This window comes from Salvelinus alpinus, chromosome 36 (genome assembly GCF_045679555.1).
Source record: "Salvelinus alpinus chromosome 36, SLU_Salpinus.1, whole genome shotgun sequence".
NCBI lineage: Eukaryota > Metazoa > Chordata > Actinopteri > Salmoniformes > Salmonidae > Salvelinus > Salvelinus alpinus.
In genome coordinates, this window is record NC_092121.1 from 14,491,372 (window position 1) to 14,509,490 (window position 18,119).

At 41.5% G+C, this 18,119-nt stretch overlaps 2 protein-coding genes across 5 annotated transcripts; both read right to left on the bottom strand.

Annotated features, from left to right (window-relative positions):
- Window positions 1–505: 505 nt before the first annotated feature.
- Window positions 506–11,952, bottom strand: LOC139565242 (tetraspanin-1-like). Of its 2 annotated transcripts, none has more exons than XM_071385414.1 (8): window positions 11,769–11,952; window positions 6,074–6,149; window positions 3,438–3,653; window positions 2,479–2,553; window positions 2,008–2,115; window positions 1,709–1,834; window positions 1,245–1,337; window positions 506–1,045 (listed from the first exon to the last, which is right to left on the bottom strand). In XM_071385414.1, exons 2-8 carry the CDS (start codon window positions 6,128–6,130, stop codon window positions 986–988), a joined length of 735 nt encoding a protein of 244 aa, XP_071241515.1. In that variant the 5' UTR covers window positions 6,131–6,149; window positions 11,769–11,952; the 3' UTR covers window positions 506–985. The 2 variants fall into 2 exon arrangements, with proteins under 2 accessions (XP_071241515.1, XP_071241516.1); XM_071385415.1 differs by having other exon boundaries at window positions 11,715–11,837.
- An 853-nt stretch (window positions 11,953–12,805) lies between these two features.
- Window positions 12,806–18,025, bottom strand: LOC139565244 (zinc finger protein 653-like). 3 transcript variants are annotated; one of them, XM_071385417.1, is made up of 10 exons: window positions 17,730–18,025; window positions 17,466–17,503; window positions 17,038–17,358; window positions 16,396–16,928; window positions 16,082–16,256; window positions 15,831–15,921; window positions 15,583–15,694; window positions 15,288–15,402; window positions 14,453–14,552; window positions 12,806–14,234 (listed from the first exon to the last, which is right to left on the bottom strand). In XM_071385417.1, the coding sequence occupies exons 1-10, from the start codon at window positions 18,023–18,025 to the stop codon at window positions 14,057–14,059; spliced, it is 1,959 nt and encodes a 652-aa protein (XP_071241518.1). In that variant the 3' UTR covers window positions 12,806–14,056. The 3 variants fall into 3 exon arrangements, 2 of the variants coding, with proteins under 2 accessions (XP_071241518.1, XP_071241517.1); XM_071385416.1 differs by having other exon boundaries at window positions 15,831–15,936; XR_011672878.1 differs by having other exon boundaries at window positions 14,187–14,234; window positions 14,453–15,116; window positions 15,831–15,936.
- Window positions 18,026–18,119: the final 94 nt, after the last annotated feature.

Sequence of the window (18,119 nt, forward strand, 5' to 3'; positions counted from 1 at the left end):
AACCTTCTTGCCACAGCTCGCATTGATGTGCCATCCTGGATGAGCTACACTACCTGAGCCACTTGTGTGGGTTGTAGACTCCGTCTCATGCTACCACTAGAGTGAAAGCACCGCCAGCATTCAAAAGTGACCAAAACATCAGCCAGGAAGCATAGGAACTGAGAAGTGGTCTGTGGTCACCACCTGCAGAATCACTCCTTTATTGGGGGTGTCTTGCTAATTGCCTATAATTTCCACCTTTTGTCTATTCCATTTGCACAACAGCATGTGAAATTTATTGTCAATCAGTGTCGCTTCCTAAGTGGACAGTTTGATTTCACAGAAGTGTGATTGACTTGGAGTTACATTGTGTTGTTTAAGTCTTCCCTTTATTTTTTTGAGCAGTGTATTTTAGAGAGAACTTGGACTAGGAAAGATGTGTGCCTTTGATACCAAAACGTGAGTTAAACGTAATTTAAAAACATTGCCATTATACAATAGTTACAATGCAATAAATCAGTTAAACTTATTTTCAGAACGTTGCAAGTTGCAACCTTTTTATTCATTCTCCAGAGCATGTAGCATCTGTAGAAAATCAATTAATAAAATTATAAAAAGTGGCACATATATATATTTCCTGACAGTGAATTGATAATGTTATTTTAATATAAACCTTGATGATACTGTGCAGAGTGGAATGAACATAGGACGCAATGTATTGCTTCAATCTAAATGTAAGACAGCATCATTTTCAGGTGAAAAATGTATACAATAAAAGATTTCAATACAAATAGACATTTTCCCATATCCAATAATCTCGTACAGGATTTAATTTAAACTGGCTCAGTGGTGGGGCGCCTATCCTTATCACAAAGCTTCCTTAGATTTCTCTTCAGCCTTGGTGATTTCAGAGATTCTTATGCATCCATCCCTGTAGTTGTCCTAAGGAGGGTCCAGAGATGCCATCCAGGCAGATGTCTCTATGGCCCTCCCTCCATTGGTTCAGTCAGTCACTCTTTGAGCCTATTATGCAGTACAAAGTCATGGAGACAACCATCGCCAATATCTAGGGAAACAGGAACAGTAAATAAATGCTTTAGTTATGCTATACTTTTAAACAAAGCCCACTGTACGAAACTGAACACAACATCACATTATTTTGGTTGAATTTGCATCAAAGCATCTACATTTACATTTGTGGTAATTCAAAACTAAAGAGAATGTGACCTTGAAATAGACAGAGGGAGGGAAGGAGTCAACAGTACCTCAAGAGCAGCGATTCCCAATGCCACTGCCACAATGACAATAGTGTTTTCATCAATCAGTTGCATAAGCTTTGGGAAGCAGCCGATGATTGTCTGTGGGGACACACAAATGTAATACAGTTATTTAGACAGGTGAGGCCACTGGGTGTCCAACAGTAAAGTGTGTTACATTCTCAAATGGGCCTTCCATTGATGAGTTTGAGTATGGATGGAGCGTGATTAACTTGTTGAGGTGATGAGTTCAGAGCTCATACCAAGTTTGGATCCGCACTGACTACAGTGTTAACTCAAAATGACACAACGACTAGGTTCCAGTTGAACAAGGTTTACTTCACCGTACATCGTCACCATTACACTCAGGCCAGTTCCATCAACAGTTATACTACTGCGCAGGCATACTAATAACAGTGATATCACCGTAATAACTGAAATATAGGGATACTTAAAACATGAACTTAACATACAGCACTTGTACCATCACAAGAGCTGAAATCAGCACTGTGGCAGCACTGTTGAGGATAGAGATGGGTGTATTTTTCAAATGGAGAGTCAGTGAAGTCTGTATAGTTGTAGAATCCACAGCACTTTAGCTAGAGTGGACACAGAGACAGATCTTATTAGAACAATTCTGTTGACTAAACTGAATAATATTTCTAATACACAAGCAAATATAAATGACATAATGTTATTTGAGACATTATTTGCAGGCCTAACATCTTATTTCCAAGGTATTAAAACAGGCCGGCAAGATATTGTAAAGTACCGTATCCATAGTAACATTCCAGAGAGCGGTGACGTCTGAATTTTCTCCATAGTCCTTCCTAATGTTCTGAACCACTTTGGTGCCCAGTTTCTCAATCAACTGACCTGCCTGAAAGACATAACATAAATCACACACTCTTAGAAAAAACGGTTCCAAACGGGTTTTTCAGCTGTCCCCATAGGAGAACTCTTTTTGTTCCAGGTAGAACCCAAAAGGGTTCTATGTTGAACCCTCTGTGGAAAGGGTTTTCATGGAACCCAAAAGAGTTCTACCTGGAACCAAAGGGGTTCTACCTGGAACCAAAAGGGGTTCTTCAAAGGGTTCTCCTATAGGAACACCCAAAGAACCCTTTTAGATTCTAGATAGCACCTTTTTTTCTAAGAGTCTAGTCTTTTCATCAAATTCTCCACAGACAGTCTGTAACCCCCTTTAGCAATATGAGGAGAGTGAATGAGCTCTATGTACGCTTACCAAGGGTTTAAACATCAGGATAACCACTGCTCCAGCCACCTCTGCAATGAACAACACCAACACAATCAGAAAGAACTAGAAAAAGAGGAAAAGGAGACAATAAGAAAGAGAGATTGAGTGGTTGGACTGAGAAAACCGATTACAGTGCATTTACACACATTTCATATATACTGAACAAATATATAAAACACAACATGTAAAGTTTTGGTCTCATGTTTCATGAGCTGAAATAAAAAGATCCCAGAAATGTTCCATATGTTCAAAAAGCTTATTTCTCTCAAATTTTAGACATCTAGACATCTACCAGCAACTTTGCACAGCCATTTAAGAGGAGTGGGACATCATTCCACAGCCTGATCAACTCTATGCGAAGGAAGGGCCTCCCGAGTGGCGCAGCAGTCTAATGCACTGCATCGCAGTGCTAGAGGCGTCACTACAGATCCGGGTTCGATTCGAGCCTCCGACACATTGGTGTGGCTGGCCTCCGGGTCAAGCGAGACGGGTCGTGTTTTGGAGAATCCGTACAGGAATTGCATATCACGGGAATTGGATTTGGAAAACACAAAATTGGGGAGAAATTTTTTTATACGCGAAGTAGTTGTCACCTACAAATGGGAAAAGGTGGTGACACCAGATACTGACTGGTTTTCTGATCCACGCCTTTTCTTTTTAGGTATCTGTGACCAACTGATGCATATCTGTATTCCCAGTCATGTGAAATCCATAGATTAGGGCCTAACGAATTGATTTCAATTGACTGATTTCCTTATATGAACTGTAAGTCAGTAACATCTTTGAAATTGTTGCATTTATCAGTGTAGCTACCTACTCTACTGTAGAAAAGTCTGAAAAGGAGAGATGAGGAGCTTGATAATCAAGCTTGTTGACTGAGTCATTGTCAATCACATTGGTGACAACATAGCACATATAACGAATAGCTCATGTTTGAGGTGACTTACAATGAGCAGCATACACCTGCTCTCCTTCATGGCGCCACAGCAGCCCAGGAAACCTACGATCAGCAGCACTGCCCCCACAGCAATCAACAGGTATCCCACGTTTAGGATCTGGTTCATCTCCGCCGGAGCGTCTTTTATAACCTTGAGGAACCCCAGGATCGAGCCGCTGTCCACCTTCACCCAGATCCCCACACCCAGGATGGCAGCGCCCGCCAACTGGGGGAAGAGAGCATAGCATTGTTGGGTGGTTTCCATTAATTCAATGAAGACCACATCAACTGCTGCCCTTTGTGTCTTACCTAACATGCACATACAGTGCCTTCTGAAAGTATTCATGCCCCTTGACTTATTCCACATTTGGTTTTGTTACAGCCAGAATTCAAAATGGATTACATTTATTTTCCCCTCACCCATCTACATACAGAAATCCCATTTACTGTATGTAAGTATTCACACACTTGAGTCAATACTTTGGCTGGGCCACTTTAGGACTTTCATATATTCTATTCTTCATAATCATATTCATATTGCTTTGGGTGTATGCTTGGGGTCATGGTCCTGTTGGAATGTAAATCTTCACCCCAGTCTAAGGTCGTTTGCACATCTGAAGCAGGTTCACATTAAGGATTTGCCTGTATTAGGCTCCATTCATTGTTCCCTCTAACCTTACCAGTCTTCCAGTCCCTGCCGCTGAAAAGCATCCCCATAGCATAATGCTTCCACCACCATGCTTCACGGTAGAGATGGTGTTAGATGGGTGATGAGCTGTGCCTGGCTTTCTCCAGACATAGTGCTTTGCATTCAGGCCAAATAAGTACATTTTTGTCTCAGACCACAGAATCTTTTGTTTGATGATCTCAAAGAGTCTTTCACTCCAGGCGTGCTGTCATGTGCCTTTTTCTCAGGAGTGCCTTCTGTTTTGCCAATCACCCATAAAGCCCAGATTGGTGAAGTGCTGTGGAGACGTATCCCTCTGGCAGGTTCTCAGCCAAGGAACACTGTAGTTCTGTCAGAGTGGTCATTGGGTTCTTGGTCACCTCCCTGACCAAGGTCCTTGCCCGGTTGTTCATTTTGGTCGGACGGCCAGCTCTAGGCAGATTCTGAGTAGTCCCATATTTATGGAGACCACTGTGCTCTTGGAAACTTTCACCAGTCTTGAAATAGTTTTATACCCTTCCCCAGATAGACTTGTGATGATGCATCTATCTCGGAGAGTTTCTTGGACTTCATGGTAAGGTTTATGCTCTGACATATACTGTTAACTGTGGGACCTTATATAGACAACTGGGTTTCTTCCTACAGTCAAAGCCAAAAGTTTTGAGAATGACACAAATATTAATTTTCACAAAGTTTGCTGCTTCAGTGTCTTTAGATATTTTTGTCAGATGTTACTATGGAATACTGAAGTATAATTACAAGTATTTCATAAGTGTCAAAGGCTTTTGAAGTTGATGCAAAGAGTCAATATTTGCAGTGTTGACCCTTCTTTTTCAAGACCTCTGCAATCCGCCCTGGCATGCTGTCAGTTAACTTCTGGGCCACATCCTGACTGATGGTAGCCCATTCTTGCATAATCAATGCTGGGAGTTATTCAGGGAGTTAGTGCTTTGTTTCTGGCCATTTTGAGCCTGTAATTGAACCCACAAATGCTGATGCGCCAGATACTCAACTAGTCTAAAGCCAGTTGATTGCTTCTTTAAATCAGAACAGTTTTCAGCTGTGCTGAAATAATTGCAAAAGGGTTTTCTAATGATCAATTAGCCTTTTAAAATGATAAACTTGGATTAGCTAAAACAACGTGCCATTGGAACACAGGAGGGATGGTTGCTGATAATGGGCCTCTGTACACCTATGTAGATATTCCATTAAAAATCAGCCGTTTCCAGCTACAATAGTCATTTACAACATTAACAATGTCTACACTGTATTTCTGATCAATTTGATATTATTTTAATGGACAAAAAAAGTGCTTTTCTTTCAATAACAAGGACATTTCTAAGTGATCCCAAACTTTTGAATGGTAGTGGATCTAAATTAGATATTTCTGTATTTCATTTTCAATAAATTGGCAAATTTCTAAAAGCATGTTTTCAGTTTGTTATTATGGGGTATTGTGTGTCGATGGGTGAGATTTTTTATTGATTTAATCCATTTTGAATTCGGGCTGTAACAACAAAATGTGAAAAAAGTCAAGAGAAATGAATACGTTCTACATTCTACATTCTTTTCATCATTTTTATGTCTACATAGGTATTTTACAGTAAAATGATTTATTTATTTAATAGCTCCTTCACATTCTCTGACATTCATGCTGCATTTACCTTGCAGCACATCACACTACTCTACTCTGTGCCTAATCTTATTTATGTGGTCCAAAATGACATGTCTGTGTCATAAAAAGTAGTAAAACCACAACAAATGTCTGTCCTTTTGTTCCATGTTCTCATAATTTTTTCACATTGCAATTTAGATGAGGTTTTTCTGGGACACAGAATAAGGATAAGGAGTGGTAAATTATAAGGATTGATAAGGAGTGTTCAGATTGCCTGCAGATTCATTATTGTGAAGCATAACTGAACTCCGTTGCTATTATCATCAATAATTTACTCAAAAAGATGAAAACATCTCCAACTTACAAAGATGATGCCATTAAAGACAAACATCGTGACTTTGAGAAATCCGAAGCAACCCATTCTTGATGAATTCTTCTGCCTGGAAGAAAATAAGGGTAAAAGGGTGAGAAAGGGAACATTGTTATGAATAATCATCTATGGTAATGATGAGAATGTTTAGAAATTCTATGAGACTTCTGAATCATTAAGATGAGATCAGAGGTCAAATGTCTGAACTAAATCTACTGCCTATGTCTGTAGCCTACTGTCTATAGGCCTGTTTAGAGGAGGGAGCATAATGACCAAATGTTCTCTTTAATTCATTTGGGAAGTATTATCTTAACATAACAGCTAAATGATGGACTTCTTATGTTATTTATCAATTACATTTTGTAAATTGTATGTTGAGGGTTTTGGTCAATCTTATCTTGCAAACTTACACCAGGAACCTTTCTACACCTCCTGAAAAAAACTTTTGACTCATATTGAATGATATTGGAAGGTGAGAGTTATGGTTTTGTAGACACAATCAGTCACTAAGGAAGCAAATATATATTCTGTCAAACAACAGAGACAAAGCATTTCTCTACTACTTTAGCACAGAGTTGTTCCGTGCCATTTGCAATGAGTTGTTATGTCTGGCTAATTAGGTGACGGATTAACAGTTCTACACAATCCCTGATGCTGTTTGCTGTCTCTGACTTGTTAGCAGGAAACCAGCCCTTTGTCATCTACAGTAAGACGCGGGAAGGAAGGAGTGGGGAAAAACACCAGCCACTTAACTTATCCTCCCTATCACCATATCGTCTTGAACAGTCAAGAGCGCCCTTGCTTTTTAATATTTTTTTTTTTTACTAATGTCATATGACATTTACTGTACAGTCCACTTTCCCAACACCAACAAGAGTTAATAAGTGAGCCTTTGCTTCAGAATTATTAAGGGAAGTCCAATGACAAGGCAGCATGTCCCACTGTATTTTCATTTAAATGGGCCCCATAACAAATGAATTGGCCCCTAAACAGGTAAAAAAAATTACAAGAGGCAGACCAGTCCCAAAGCCTAATTGTCAGAAAGAGTATACAGTACACAGTAATTCACTTGATGTCTGAAAACCCTTTTCCACCTGGGGCCACTAAATGTTCAATGCAAAAGACATCTAATTACAAGAAAACTATCAAAATGTTCAACATGGTCTGCTATTCAGATGAGAACAGTGTCCATTACCTGTCCAGGCTGTACACGGAAATTGTAAGGAACTTTATCTTCCTTGCCCTTAGTGTCAATCAGGGGCCTATTAAAACACAGGAGCCCATTACACACACACACACACAGCAGGTTTATGTCCTGTCCCGTTTTGCTAGTTAAACCATCTGTGGATCATCTCATCCTGCTCTGTTTTATGACCCCATGTGGTGCCCTTTACCACTATGTGTGTTTATGACTGTCTGTCCCTAGTGTGTCTGACTGCATATGACCCCATACGATGGGAACAGTGATTGAGTGACTAAACGACAGCTAGTTTGTACTGTACTCTTAATAACAGCAATAACAGAACAGTAACACCAGTAGTGTGACAGTGAACTCTGTCAGGGAGTTTCTGACTGACATGCATGTCATTTTTTTTCTGATTTTCTGAATAAAGTATCCATAATAATGTGTTTTCTTATACGGTCCCAGATAGTGTACTTAGAAAGTGAAATGGCATCGGCATACAGTACAAGTACTGAGAGACGGATGCTAAACGTCAGGATGTTTATCAATGTGTCAATGTTTAGCCATGAGCATCAGGTTAATCACATGAAGGGTCCAGAGGGCACATAGCAACATATCCTGAATTGGTTTTCCCTCTTTCATTCACAGAGTTTTTCCTGCAAGTGGCCACTCATCTTCTGCCTTCACAAAGCCATAGGCAACAGCGGAGTCCATAGTTAGCCTGGTGATGTATAACAACCACATTCACATGCAAATGACTAACAAAACATCCCAGCCAGGAGCCATCAACACACAGTACAAAGACACCAACAGAAATGTTGAGGACTGCCATTTTGAGCTAGACAGTGAATTACAACCTCAGGGCACTGTATTGTAAGGAGTCGACATAATATTGGTCCTTTCATGTTTTGAAAAATAAATTGACACTGTTATTTACCCTTGTTTAAAAGGCAAATGCAACACGAATGTGAGTATAATATACAGTAGCTATGGACCTTAGGACTTTACATGCTTTGAAAATTAAAATGTAATAAACACAAAGCAGCTAAACAAGAACATAATTTAGACAAGAGTAACGTAAAAACGAAATCAATAGCTACAATGATCAGGTGAATTTCAGGAAAGTATTCTTTAAGCTGCTGAATAATATGACACAGTGAGTGGCATAGCTTTGTTGATATCATGTTAGGAGTAATGTGGTATTCAGTCATGAAGACTAGGATAATGAATTCATCCACAAGGAAGCCAGTGGGGACACACCAGGTGACAAACATTTCCTGGAATGATGATCAAGATAGCAAATGTCTGTTGACGAACATGCCAATTAACGACTAGAGGAAAGAAAGTATAGACATCATATTTATCAAAGCTTTATCTCAGTCAGCTGTCTTCCCGTGTAACAGTTTGCCTAATATGGTTCAATGACAATTCCTAACATGTAGTCTACTCCAAAATGGGAAAGTTTCAAATGTATGAAGAATTACATTGTTGAAGGTGGGTTTCCTCATGAGCCCAAGGGTAGTCCTTTGAGTAATGGCTTTTGGCTTAATGGTAATACACTGCTCAAAAAAATAAAGGGAACACGTAAACAACACAATGTAACTCCAAGTCAATCACACTTCTGTGAAATCAAACTGTCCACTTAGGAAGCAACACTGATTGACAATACATTTCACATGCTGTTGTGCAAATGGAATAGACAAAAGGTGGAAATTATAGGCAATTAGCAAGACACCCCCAAAAAAGGAGTGATTCTGCAGGTGGTGACCACAGACCACTTCTCAGTTCCTATGCTTCCTGGCTGATGTTTTGGTCACTTTTGAATGCTGGCGGTGCTCTCACTCTAGTGGTACCATGAGACGGAGTCTACAACCCACACAAGTGGCTCAGGTAGTGCAGTTCATCCAGGATGGCACATCAATGCGAGCTGTGGCAAAAAGGTTTGCTGTGTCTGTCAGCGTAGTGTCCAGAGCATGGAGGCGCTACCAGGAGACAGGCCAGTACATCAGGAGACGTGGAGGAGGCCGTAGGAGGGCAACAACCCAGCAGCAGGACCGCTACCTCCGCCTTTGTGCAAGGAGGTGCACTGCCAGCGCCCTGCAAAATGACCTCCAGCAGGCCACAAATGTGCATGTGTCTGCTCAAACGGTCAGAAACAGACTCCATGAGGGTGGTATGAGGGCCCGACGTCCACAGGTGGGGGTTGTGCTTACAGCCCAACACCGTGCAGGACGTTTGGCATTTGCCAGAGAACACCAAGATTGGCAAATTCGCCACTGGCGCCCTGTGCTCTTCACAGATGATAGCAGGTTCACACTGAGCACATGAGCACATGTGACAGACGTGACAGAGTCTGGAGACGCCGTGGAGAACGTTCTGCTGCCTGCAACATCCTCCAGCATGACCGGTTTAGCGATGGGTCAGTCATGGTGTGGGGTGGCATTTCTTTGTGGGGCCGCACAGCCCTCCATGTGCTCGCCAGAGGTAGTCTGACTGCCATTAGGTACCGAGATGAGATCCTCAGACCCCTTGGGAGACCATATGCTGACACATGCACATTTGTGGCCTGCTGGAGGTCATTTTGCAGGGCTCTAGCAGTGCACCTCCTTGCACAAAGGCGGAGGTAGCGGTCCTGCTGCTGGGTTGTTGCTCTCCTACGGCCTCCTCCACGTCTCCTGATGTACTGGCCTGTCTCCTGGTAGCGCCTCCATGCTCTGGACACTATGCTGACAGACACAGCAAACCTTTTTACCACAGCTCGCATTGATGTGCCATCCTGGATGAACTGCACTACCTGAGCCACTTGTGTGGGTTGTAGACTCCGTCTCATGCTACCACTAGAGTGAGAGCAACGCCAGCATTCAAAAGTGACCAAAACATCAGCCAGGAAGCATAGGAACTGAGAAGTGGTCTGTGGTCACCACCTGCAGAATCACTCCTTTTTTGGGGGTGTCTTGCTAATTGCCTATAATTTCCACCTTTTGTCTATTCCATTTGCACAACAGCATGTGAAATGTATTGTCAATCAGTGTTGCTTCCTAAGTGGACAGTTTGATTTCACAGAAGTGTGATTGACTTGGAGTTACATTGTGTTGTTTAATTGTTCCCTTTATTTTTTTGAGCAGTGTACATGAAAATATTGAAAATATTGAAACATTAAAATATTCCATTCCATAAGGACAAATCTAAATAATTGTCAGAAAGAGTATACACAGTAATTCACTCACAGAGACAACCCTTTGTCAGACTCTCTGTCTGAGCTGAGCGTGCTAAAACTCTAAACACTGGACAAATCTAAAAGGATGTCATGAGCTATGTTTCCATCCAATTGGTGACAGATTTTCATTAGAATATTCTAAAATGTGTTTAAAAACTATGCGCATTTTCCCAGCAGAGATGTGTTTCCATCAAATTGGCTTGCTGCAGATAAAAGGCTATGCAACGTAGTGCATATAAACATATACTTTGCAGTTAAATCGGTTTCCATCCCATTTTCAACTCTACTGATGGTTTTCTCACAAAAAAAGTGCCTTGGGCTACATAAAGTACCACAGCATGAAGCAAGTGTTTCTAAAAATCCCCTGTGGGGAAAAATGAATGGTGTAAAAACAATTGGAACCATTTCCCTGTTTGACTGCTAGTTTTTATGGGTATTATGACGCCTCCATTGTGGGGCTCTATAGTAAATTTGTCCACTCTGGTATTGGCAAGTGCTAAAGCGTACGTATGAGATTATTATGGACAAAAGAGCGAGATTAAAAATATATATATATTTTTTTTTTAAACGGCAGCAAAGCATCGATTATCATGTCACCATAATAAGACCCTCGATATTTATTGGGAAGGCGCATCAAGCTCAACACCTTTCACTATCACCACCCTGTTAAATTCATAATTGATTTAATCTATAACCTAATACAGTTCATGCTTTCCCGACAAATCGTAGTGGGGGACTACAAGTCATCGCGTGACTCCCAAATTTACTTCGATATGATGATTATTATATCATAATTTGCGCATAAAAGCGTTTCCACCTACATTTCTCGCATAATTTATTTTACCGACACAAAAAGGTCTCACCTTGTCTAGCGTATGTTGTTTTGTCGACATTTTGAAAAGTTTACCGAAAAATGTTATGTTGCCATTAGGCCTGTGACATTTTTTTTATCCGACATTACTTTACTCGCCTAAAACGGTTGGATGGAAACCTGGTTATAGAGAGGAATAATTACAGGCTTGAGTCAAGGTCTCAGGAGTGGAACAAATAATGAATTGTTGTCAGTGCACCTGACTACAGGAGAATATAAAACACAACATCAAATTACTACTCTATGGAGCATTTTCAACAACCAGATGAGTAAACCCTTGTTATTCTCATTTACAATAGTCTACCCTACAGTGGAGTGGTACAACAGGTTTCGTTGAGACTCAGAGAGAGAGTCTGGGCCTTACCTTCACTGGGGTGATGGAGAGCGAATGTGGGAGTCAGTAAACTGGCTAATTTACCTGTGTCCTCGGAGTGACCTGTACTGCGTTTTTCTCTCTTCTACACACAAACTCTCTCGTTCTCTTCCTGTGCTTCTCGGTGGCTGCAGGTTGGTTATAAACAGTGAGGGAGGGGGCGTGCTGAGGCAAACAGGTGGGAGGCAGGTTTCAGAGGCAAGGAGCTCACTTCCCTGTGGAGTAGAAGTCCCACCTGTGGGAGTGTCACAGCAATGTTACAGCTACATACACATAGGCATAAGCACATTCTTCTATCACCATTTTTACCTGTGGCATCACTGTATATTAAAGTGGGCTTTTGGAGATGTGAATGGTATGGAAGCAGAGAAAGAATATATCTATGGATTTTTAAGAACATTTTAGATTTAATTAACATACTATAAGACCTGACTGTCAGTTCCATTGAAGTCATTGTTTTGCAGACATAGGATAATTCATCAGTCGGAATGTTTCTCTTGCTTAGAAATTTGCTCAGACGACCTAAGTCTTCCTATGACAGCCCCTAATGAAATGTAGACTTCCACAATCATGCAGGAATCTGGGTTGAGCTTTAAAAATACCCAAGAGTGACAGTGATGGAGGAATTTGGAGGTGGTAAATTGGAATAAATGTATAATAACCAGATTAACTTAGATTTTTCAATTCACTGCCTTCGAGGATAAGCAATCAAACAGTATCCTACCAGTTGAAACAGTGCCTGTTGAAACAGAACCTTATGGAGTCGCAAGCTTCTGTGAATTGACAATTTCACTGCCTATCTATTTTTCAACATTAACCTTAAGTAACTGTCCATTGAAAATCTAACTTTTAAAAGTTAATATTCTGTTAACTCATACCCAAATAACATTGTTGACTCATCCTATGCTTGTGTGGCCAAAGCATAAATTGGAGAAAAAAAACCCACTTAAATAAAACCTACCTCAATCTTGTATCTCAAATGGACCGTTTCAAAAATGCTTGTATTTCCTCAGAGGGTGATGTCATTCCAACACAGAAAAACTGCGTTTGAAAATACTTAAAAGAAATTGGAAGTAAAACTATTTCAATTATATTGTAATTAATTACCCTATGTCATATTTAATAGAAATATGGAAACACTGGACAGTTACATTAATACAGTATTGTGGTGAGTATATGATTTTAGCTCAAGTCTAATGACCAGCTCAAGTCTAATGATCAGGTTAGAGCATTAGTATTCAAGTACCTTGACTTACTCAACAATTAAATTATTTAGAACATTTGTCATACCAGCCATTGGTGACATACCTGATGTGTCTTATATTCATCCCACCATGCACTGAAAATATGTTTGCCAGTTCCTTGTGTGTGTCAGTGTGACAACACTCACATTATGCCTTTCCTTGCCACATCAGACAATCCCAAACACCAATACAATACTCCTTTTTTTATATTACATTTGTCTCAAACAAATGTCTCTTCCATAAATATGTACATAATCTATTTGGGTCATATTCACATATTTTACATTGATAATTTCAGTAATACAGAAAACAGGAAAAGAACAACTACAAATTAGCGATTCTGCTTTGGATCTTTAGAAAAAGAGGTTTTCAAAAACTACATTAGCCATTTTAGAACCACAATACAACATCACTCTGTTCATAGACACACAGTTCAACAGACAGACCTGAAAGATGATGCAAGACTTTCACACAAAAAGACTACCGGTACTCCTTGGTCAGGTCAATGACAGAAATGGCCAATTCTCTACTTCAATGTAGGCAGCCCACTTATGTGACAACACATAATTTCCCCATGATTTCCCCATGAATATGTAAGTTGTTAGTTTTGGCATTTTACCAGCAGTCATCAGTTCATGTATTGACGTGAGAACACAAGCATTAACAACAAAACAAAAAAACTATTTTCCAACAAGTACATTACAACTGTGGATGACAAGTGTATAAAAGTGAATAAAAAGAGAGAATCTATGGATATGTTAATAATATGGTATAGAGACAGTATGGTTTAGAGGCGTACAGCACATTATGTAAACAACTGTGCTGAAATGTACTATATCAACAGCTAGGCTGCCTCTGTGAGCTCTAAAAAGGCTGTGTCCAGCACAGCTTTGAGAGCAGGGTCTAAAGTCCATTATAGTGAGCGAGTCTAAGCAATGTTCATTCAAAAGAGCTGCTCTTTCCCCAAACGGGCATACCAGTCTCTACGGGCACTCTTCTTCTCTTGTTCTTTGTGTCGACAGATTCAGTCTCTTTCTGGTCTGGCCCTGACCAGTTGATATTTAGTGCACATTCCAGCAGCACTGCGCCTTACATTGCCTGTTTGTCTGGGTGGCTTTTTAACTTGTGGAACTTAACACTGTCAAGCTTTTCAAACCTCTTGCCACAGTGTTCGCAGGTGAAGTTGTAGTGGGCCTCGGGGGTGTGTTTCTTCATGTGCCAGTTGAGAGATGCTCGCTGGCGACACTGGTACCCACAGATCTCACACCTGCAGAAGAGGTAGAGGAGAGGAGGGAGACGAGATGAAGGGGAAAAATGTAAGATGATTCAAATCTGCAGAAAGTGTTTTTAGGAGTGCAATGTAGTCATTTCTGTTTGTGAGACAAAATTGCATATATTGTACAAAACCAAAATATAAAATGTGTAGAGAAAATGAAATAAACCGTCTGGGAGTAAAAACTTGAGTGATCAAAGTGTTTCACTCACTGAAGGGGCGTCTCTCCTGTGTGCGTGCGCCGGTGAACCTCCAAGTGATTCTTCCTTTTGAACGATTTCCCACATGTTTCACAGATGAAGTCTCGGACTCCTACACAAAGTTTGATAAAAAATTCTAATCAAATCAAATTTTATTTGTCACATGCGCCGAATACAACAAGTGTAGACCTTACCGTGAAATACTTACTTACAGGCCCTTAATCAACAATGCAGTTCAAGAAATTGAGTTAAGAAAATATTTACAAAATAAACAATAACGAGGCTATATAAAGGGGGTACCAGTACCGAGTCAATGTGCGGGAGTACGGCAACTGCGACAAAGTTCAAAAATTAAGGGACAAAGTTAGTTGGGCTTGGGCACGGCCTGGAGGTGCAGAATTCAGATGCTTGTAATGTTGAGTCGTCAGGACAGCTCACAACTCATATAGCCTCTCTGCTGATTGGGGCGCTCATCAATTAAATTTTATTTGGAAGTGGTTCAGAATCCCCATTAGACATTATTGCTGAAAGCAGTCTGTGTATTTAACAGCCATTGTATTTGGTAATTCTACATGGCCATTCTACAGACCAGTGTAAAGTTGGGTGATTTTACAACCAGGTCAGCAATCATTTCACGGGCAGCACGGTTAGATGAGAAGCGATTGTGAAGCATCACCTAGTAAAGTTCCATACGGTCAAAACCATTAGCTTTAGAGATGGGTTGACATTCAAAGCTGCATTATATAGTACATGTCATAGCAGGATAAATATGAATACATTACTACTAGCTCATGCGCCACTGTACAGTAAATCAGTATAGCCCAGATTTAGAGTTGTTTGTGCCCACCTGAGTGGATGATCATGTGGCGATGCAGGTGGTTGGACAGATAGAACTTCTTGCCACAGCCGGGGTGGGGACACACCTTGGTCCTCCCCTTCCTGTGAACCAGATTCACATGGTTCTGCAGGGAACATACAAAGAACAAAAAGTACATATTATGAATCACAGCATGAAATGGTAGTTACAGCAACATGTGTGCATTTTTATTTTCTTTATTCGTAACTTGATGGCACTACAAGGTCAAGGTGTTCCAAATCAAGGCAAAAGCTGAAGTGGAGAGTGCCTAAAAGGGCCTATTTACCTGAAAGCTGCTGATGGCTACATAGACTTGACTACAGCCTTCATACGGACAGTGGAACATCTTGAGCATTCCGTCTGCCTCGATGACAGGACCTCGTCTGCTCCTCCTACATCTGAAATAGAAAAGTGAGTGATGCCCTTGTCTACAGAAGTGCTCTGAGGAAGTCAAGATGGGAATGAAAATAGCATGTCCATCTACATTTGTCTCTACAGATATGATCCCCATAATTCTCCATGCTGGCCACTCACCTGCTTAGGCCCCTCTGTAGCTCCCTTTCACAGGTGGGCTCCAAGCCATGAGACTCAACACTGGGCTGGAGCAGCTCCTTGTCACTCAGGCCTGAGAGAAAAAGATCTCAAACCATTGGAATAGCAAGCTATTCATCATTGGTTTTTGTCAATGTCAGTATCCATTAAATCAGCATATACAACAATTACAGCATATTCTAATGCATTGTCTGTCAGTGTAAGCAAAGACTAAAACACTCTGCCAGCAGTACCTGTGATGGAGTCTTCCTCTGTCGTCCTAAAGTCTCCCACTGACTGGCACATTTGGTTGTAAGCCACGCCCTCTATGACAGTGCATGTGACCTCCTCCACGTCTCCACCCCCCATGTTGAGCTGGATGCCCTCGGATGCCAAAGCCTCGTAGCTGGGGCCAGTGATGATGATCAGCTACGAATGACAGGGAGAGGGACATAGGATAGGCTACATGTTAATATTACTATATAAAGGCAGTGCTTTCAGGGACGACAACTACTTGATTGTGATAAAATTCCAAGACAAATGACTAATGAGTTGTTGTTTTTTTTACCTGAGAACCATCCAGAGTTCCTCGCTGGTCTGGTATCTCACAGGTGGTCCCCACAGTCTGTAGTGTCTGAGAATCAAACAGCTCCCCTTGCCCAGGCACCTGCATAGAGGCTGGGACTGGATGGAGGTTGGTCTGAGTGTCTACACCAACTGTGTCACCCATTGTCTGTGTGGTGTCCTGCTCATTGGCTTTGTCCAGTCTGTCAGTTAAGGATGCAGTCACTACAACACACTCATAGCCATCTTGTGATGTACCCACTCCTTCATCTCTTCTCAGGTTTTCCACCTCCTCCTTTGGGTTGATGTCCTCCCCTACAACATTGTAACCTGTCTCCTCATCATCAGACTCCTGGGCTTGCTGTCTGCCTGCCTCCATCACCACCTCCATCTCCCAGACAGACTGATTCTCATAGAGATGCTCCATTAAGGGAGTGTCCCTGTATGGGGCCTCCATCTCTGGGAGCTGGCTGAGAGCTGTGGCCTGCTCCACCTGATCCATAGTCACCGGGGCTCCAGCCACTTCCAAATCCCCTCCTACAGATGCATTTAAATACAGGTTACCTTGTTTATGTCAAATCAGTGGTTCCCATACAATTACATGTGACCCAAAGCAATTAAAAGCCAAATTAGTATGTGAATGTACCAGTGAGCTGTCTGTGGGCATCTGTCTCTCTCCTCCTCCTCCTCCTCCTCCTGGTCATGATTCCTCTGGTATCCTCTGTCCTTGTGTCACTATCAACTTCCTCCTCTGTCTCTGTCTCCATCTCAGGCTCACTGGTCCCTCTTGGTGGCGAGGAGAGGTGCTGCACAAATGAATGGTCAGCATCACACTGCCAGATAGCAGAGGTGGAGAATCCAGGTTGGGGTTCCAGAGCTCTGAGCTGGGGTTCATGTGGGCAGGTTTGGGAGTGATCCTGGTACCAGGTCACCATGCTACAAAGGCTGGACACTCTCTCATTTTTCCCTGTAAGAAAATAAGTATCAACAGTGACATAAATGTATCAATCAATCCCTCATGTAGGGATACTTTTCTTCATGGGTAAGTGGATACGATGCGTTGTTCTTTCTTACCTCTTTTCAGTTTTGTACATACTTCTGGGATTGTCTTCCTAGCGGCCAGGAATATAAATATGACGTTATTGCATGAGGATAAGGTGTTAACGTTAAGCACTATTGAGTTGATAGCCCGAGCTAGCTAACCCAATTGATTGAAGGAGGTGGCCTGGGGAAAGGACTCACATTTAACAGAGGACGAGAGAGGGGATAAGCTAGCTAAACAATATTAGTTACTATCTAGTTTGATATTCTGATTTTATGTATTATTCGTAAACATACCCTCCGTATTTTTGCTGGTATCTCTCCCCGTACGTGGAGTTGAGCAGGATTAGGTACTCGGCAAGTCCAGCGTCACTCAAACTCGTTCGCCGGCGAAGCTCACTCCAAACCTTGTGAGATTCTCCAAGATAAACTCGCCTAACATCATACTTCTTGCGGGACTCGAGGCGTCTTTGTGCTCGGTCAGAATCCGTGAGCCTGGGACGGCCTCTACAACGCCTCAAAATTGATTTTATTTGATCCCCGGCTTCTTCAGCGTCCAGGGGACCCTCTTCTCCTCCATAGCCATCCGCCATCTTGACAACAGCTGTCTGTTGTTGTCATTCCTAGCGGAAGTTGTCTTACAGGAAGTGACACCACTTGGCGGGAAACGAAAATGTTCTTTGCAGA

What these genes read in the sequence shown, in the direction of transcription:
- LOC139565242 (XM_071385414.1), bottom strand. Translation starts at nt 6,130, where the DNA reads ATGGGTTGCTTCGGATTTCTCAAAGTCACGATGTTTGTCTTTAATGGC. An exon ending in GGAATGTTACTATGGATACG is followed by an intron (nt 1,835 to 2,007) that starts GTACTTTACAAT and finishes TGTCCACTCTAG; the next exon opens with CTAAAGTGCTGTGGATTCTA. An exon ending in CTTGTGATGGTACAAGTGCT is followed by an intron (nt 1,338 to 1,708) that starts GTATGTTAAGTT and finishes GTGTCCCCACAG; the next exon opens with ACAATCATCGGCTGCTTCCC.
- LOC139565244 (XM_071385416.1), bottom strand. Translation starts at nt 18,025, where the DNA reads ATGGCGGATGGCTATGGAGGAGAAGAGGGTCCCCTGGACGCTGAAGAA. An exon ending in TGCCCACAGACAGCTCACTG is followed by an intron (nt 16,929 to 17,037) that starts GTACATTCACAT and finishes ATGCATCTGTAG; the next exon opens with GAGGGGATTTGGAAGTGGCT. An exon ending in AGAGGAAGACTCCATCACAG is followed by an intron (nt 15,937 to 16,081) that starts GTACTGCTGGCA and finishes CAATGGTTTGAG; the next exon opens with ATCTTTTTCTCTCAGGCCTG.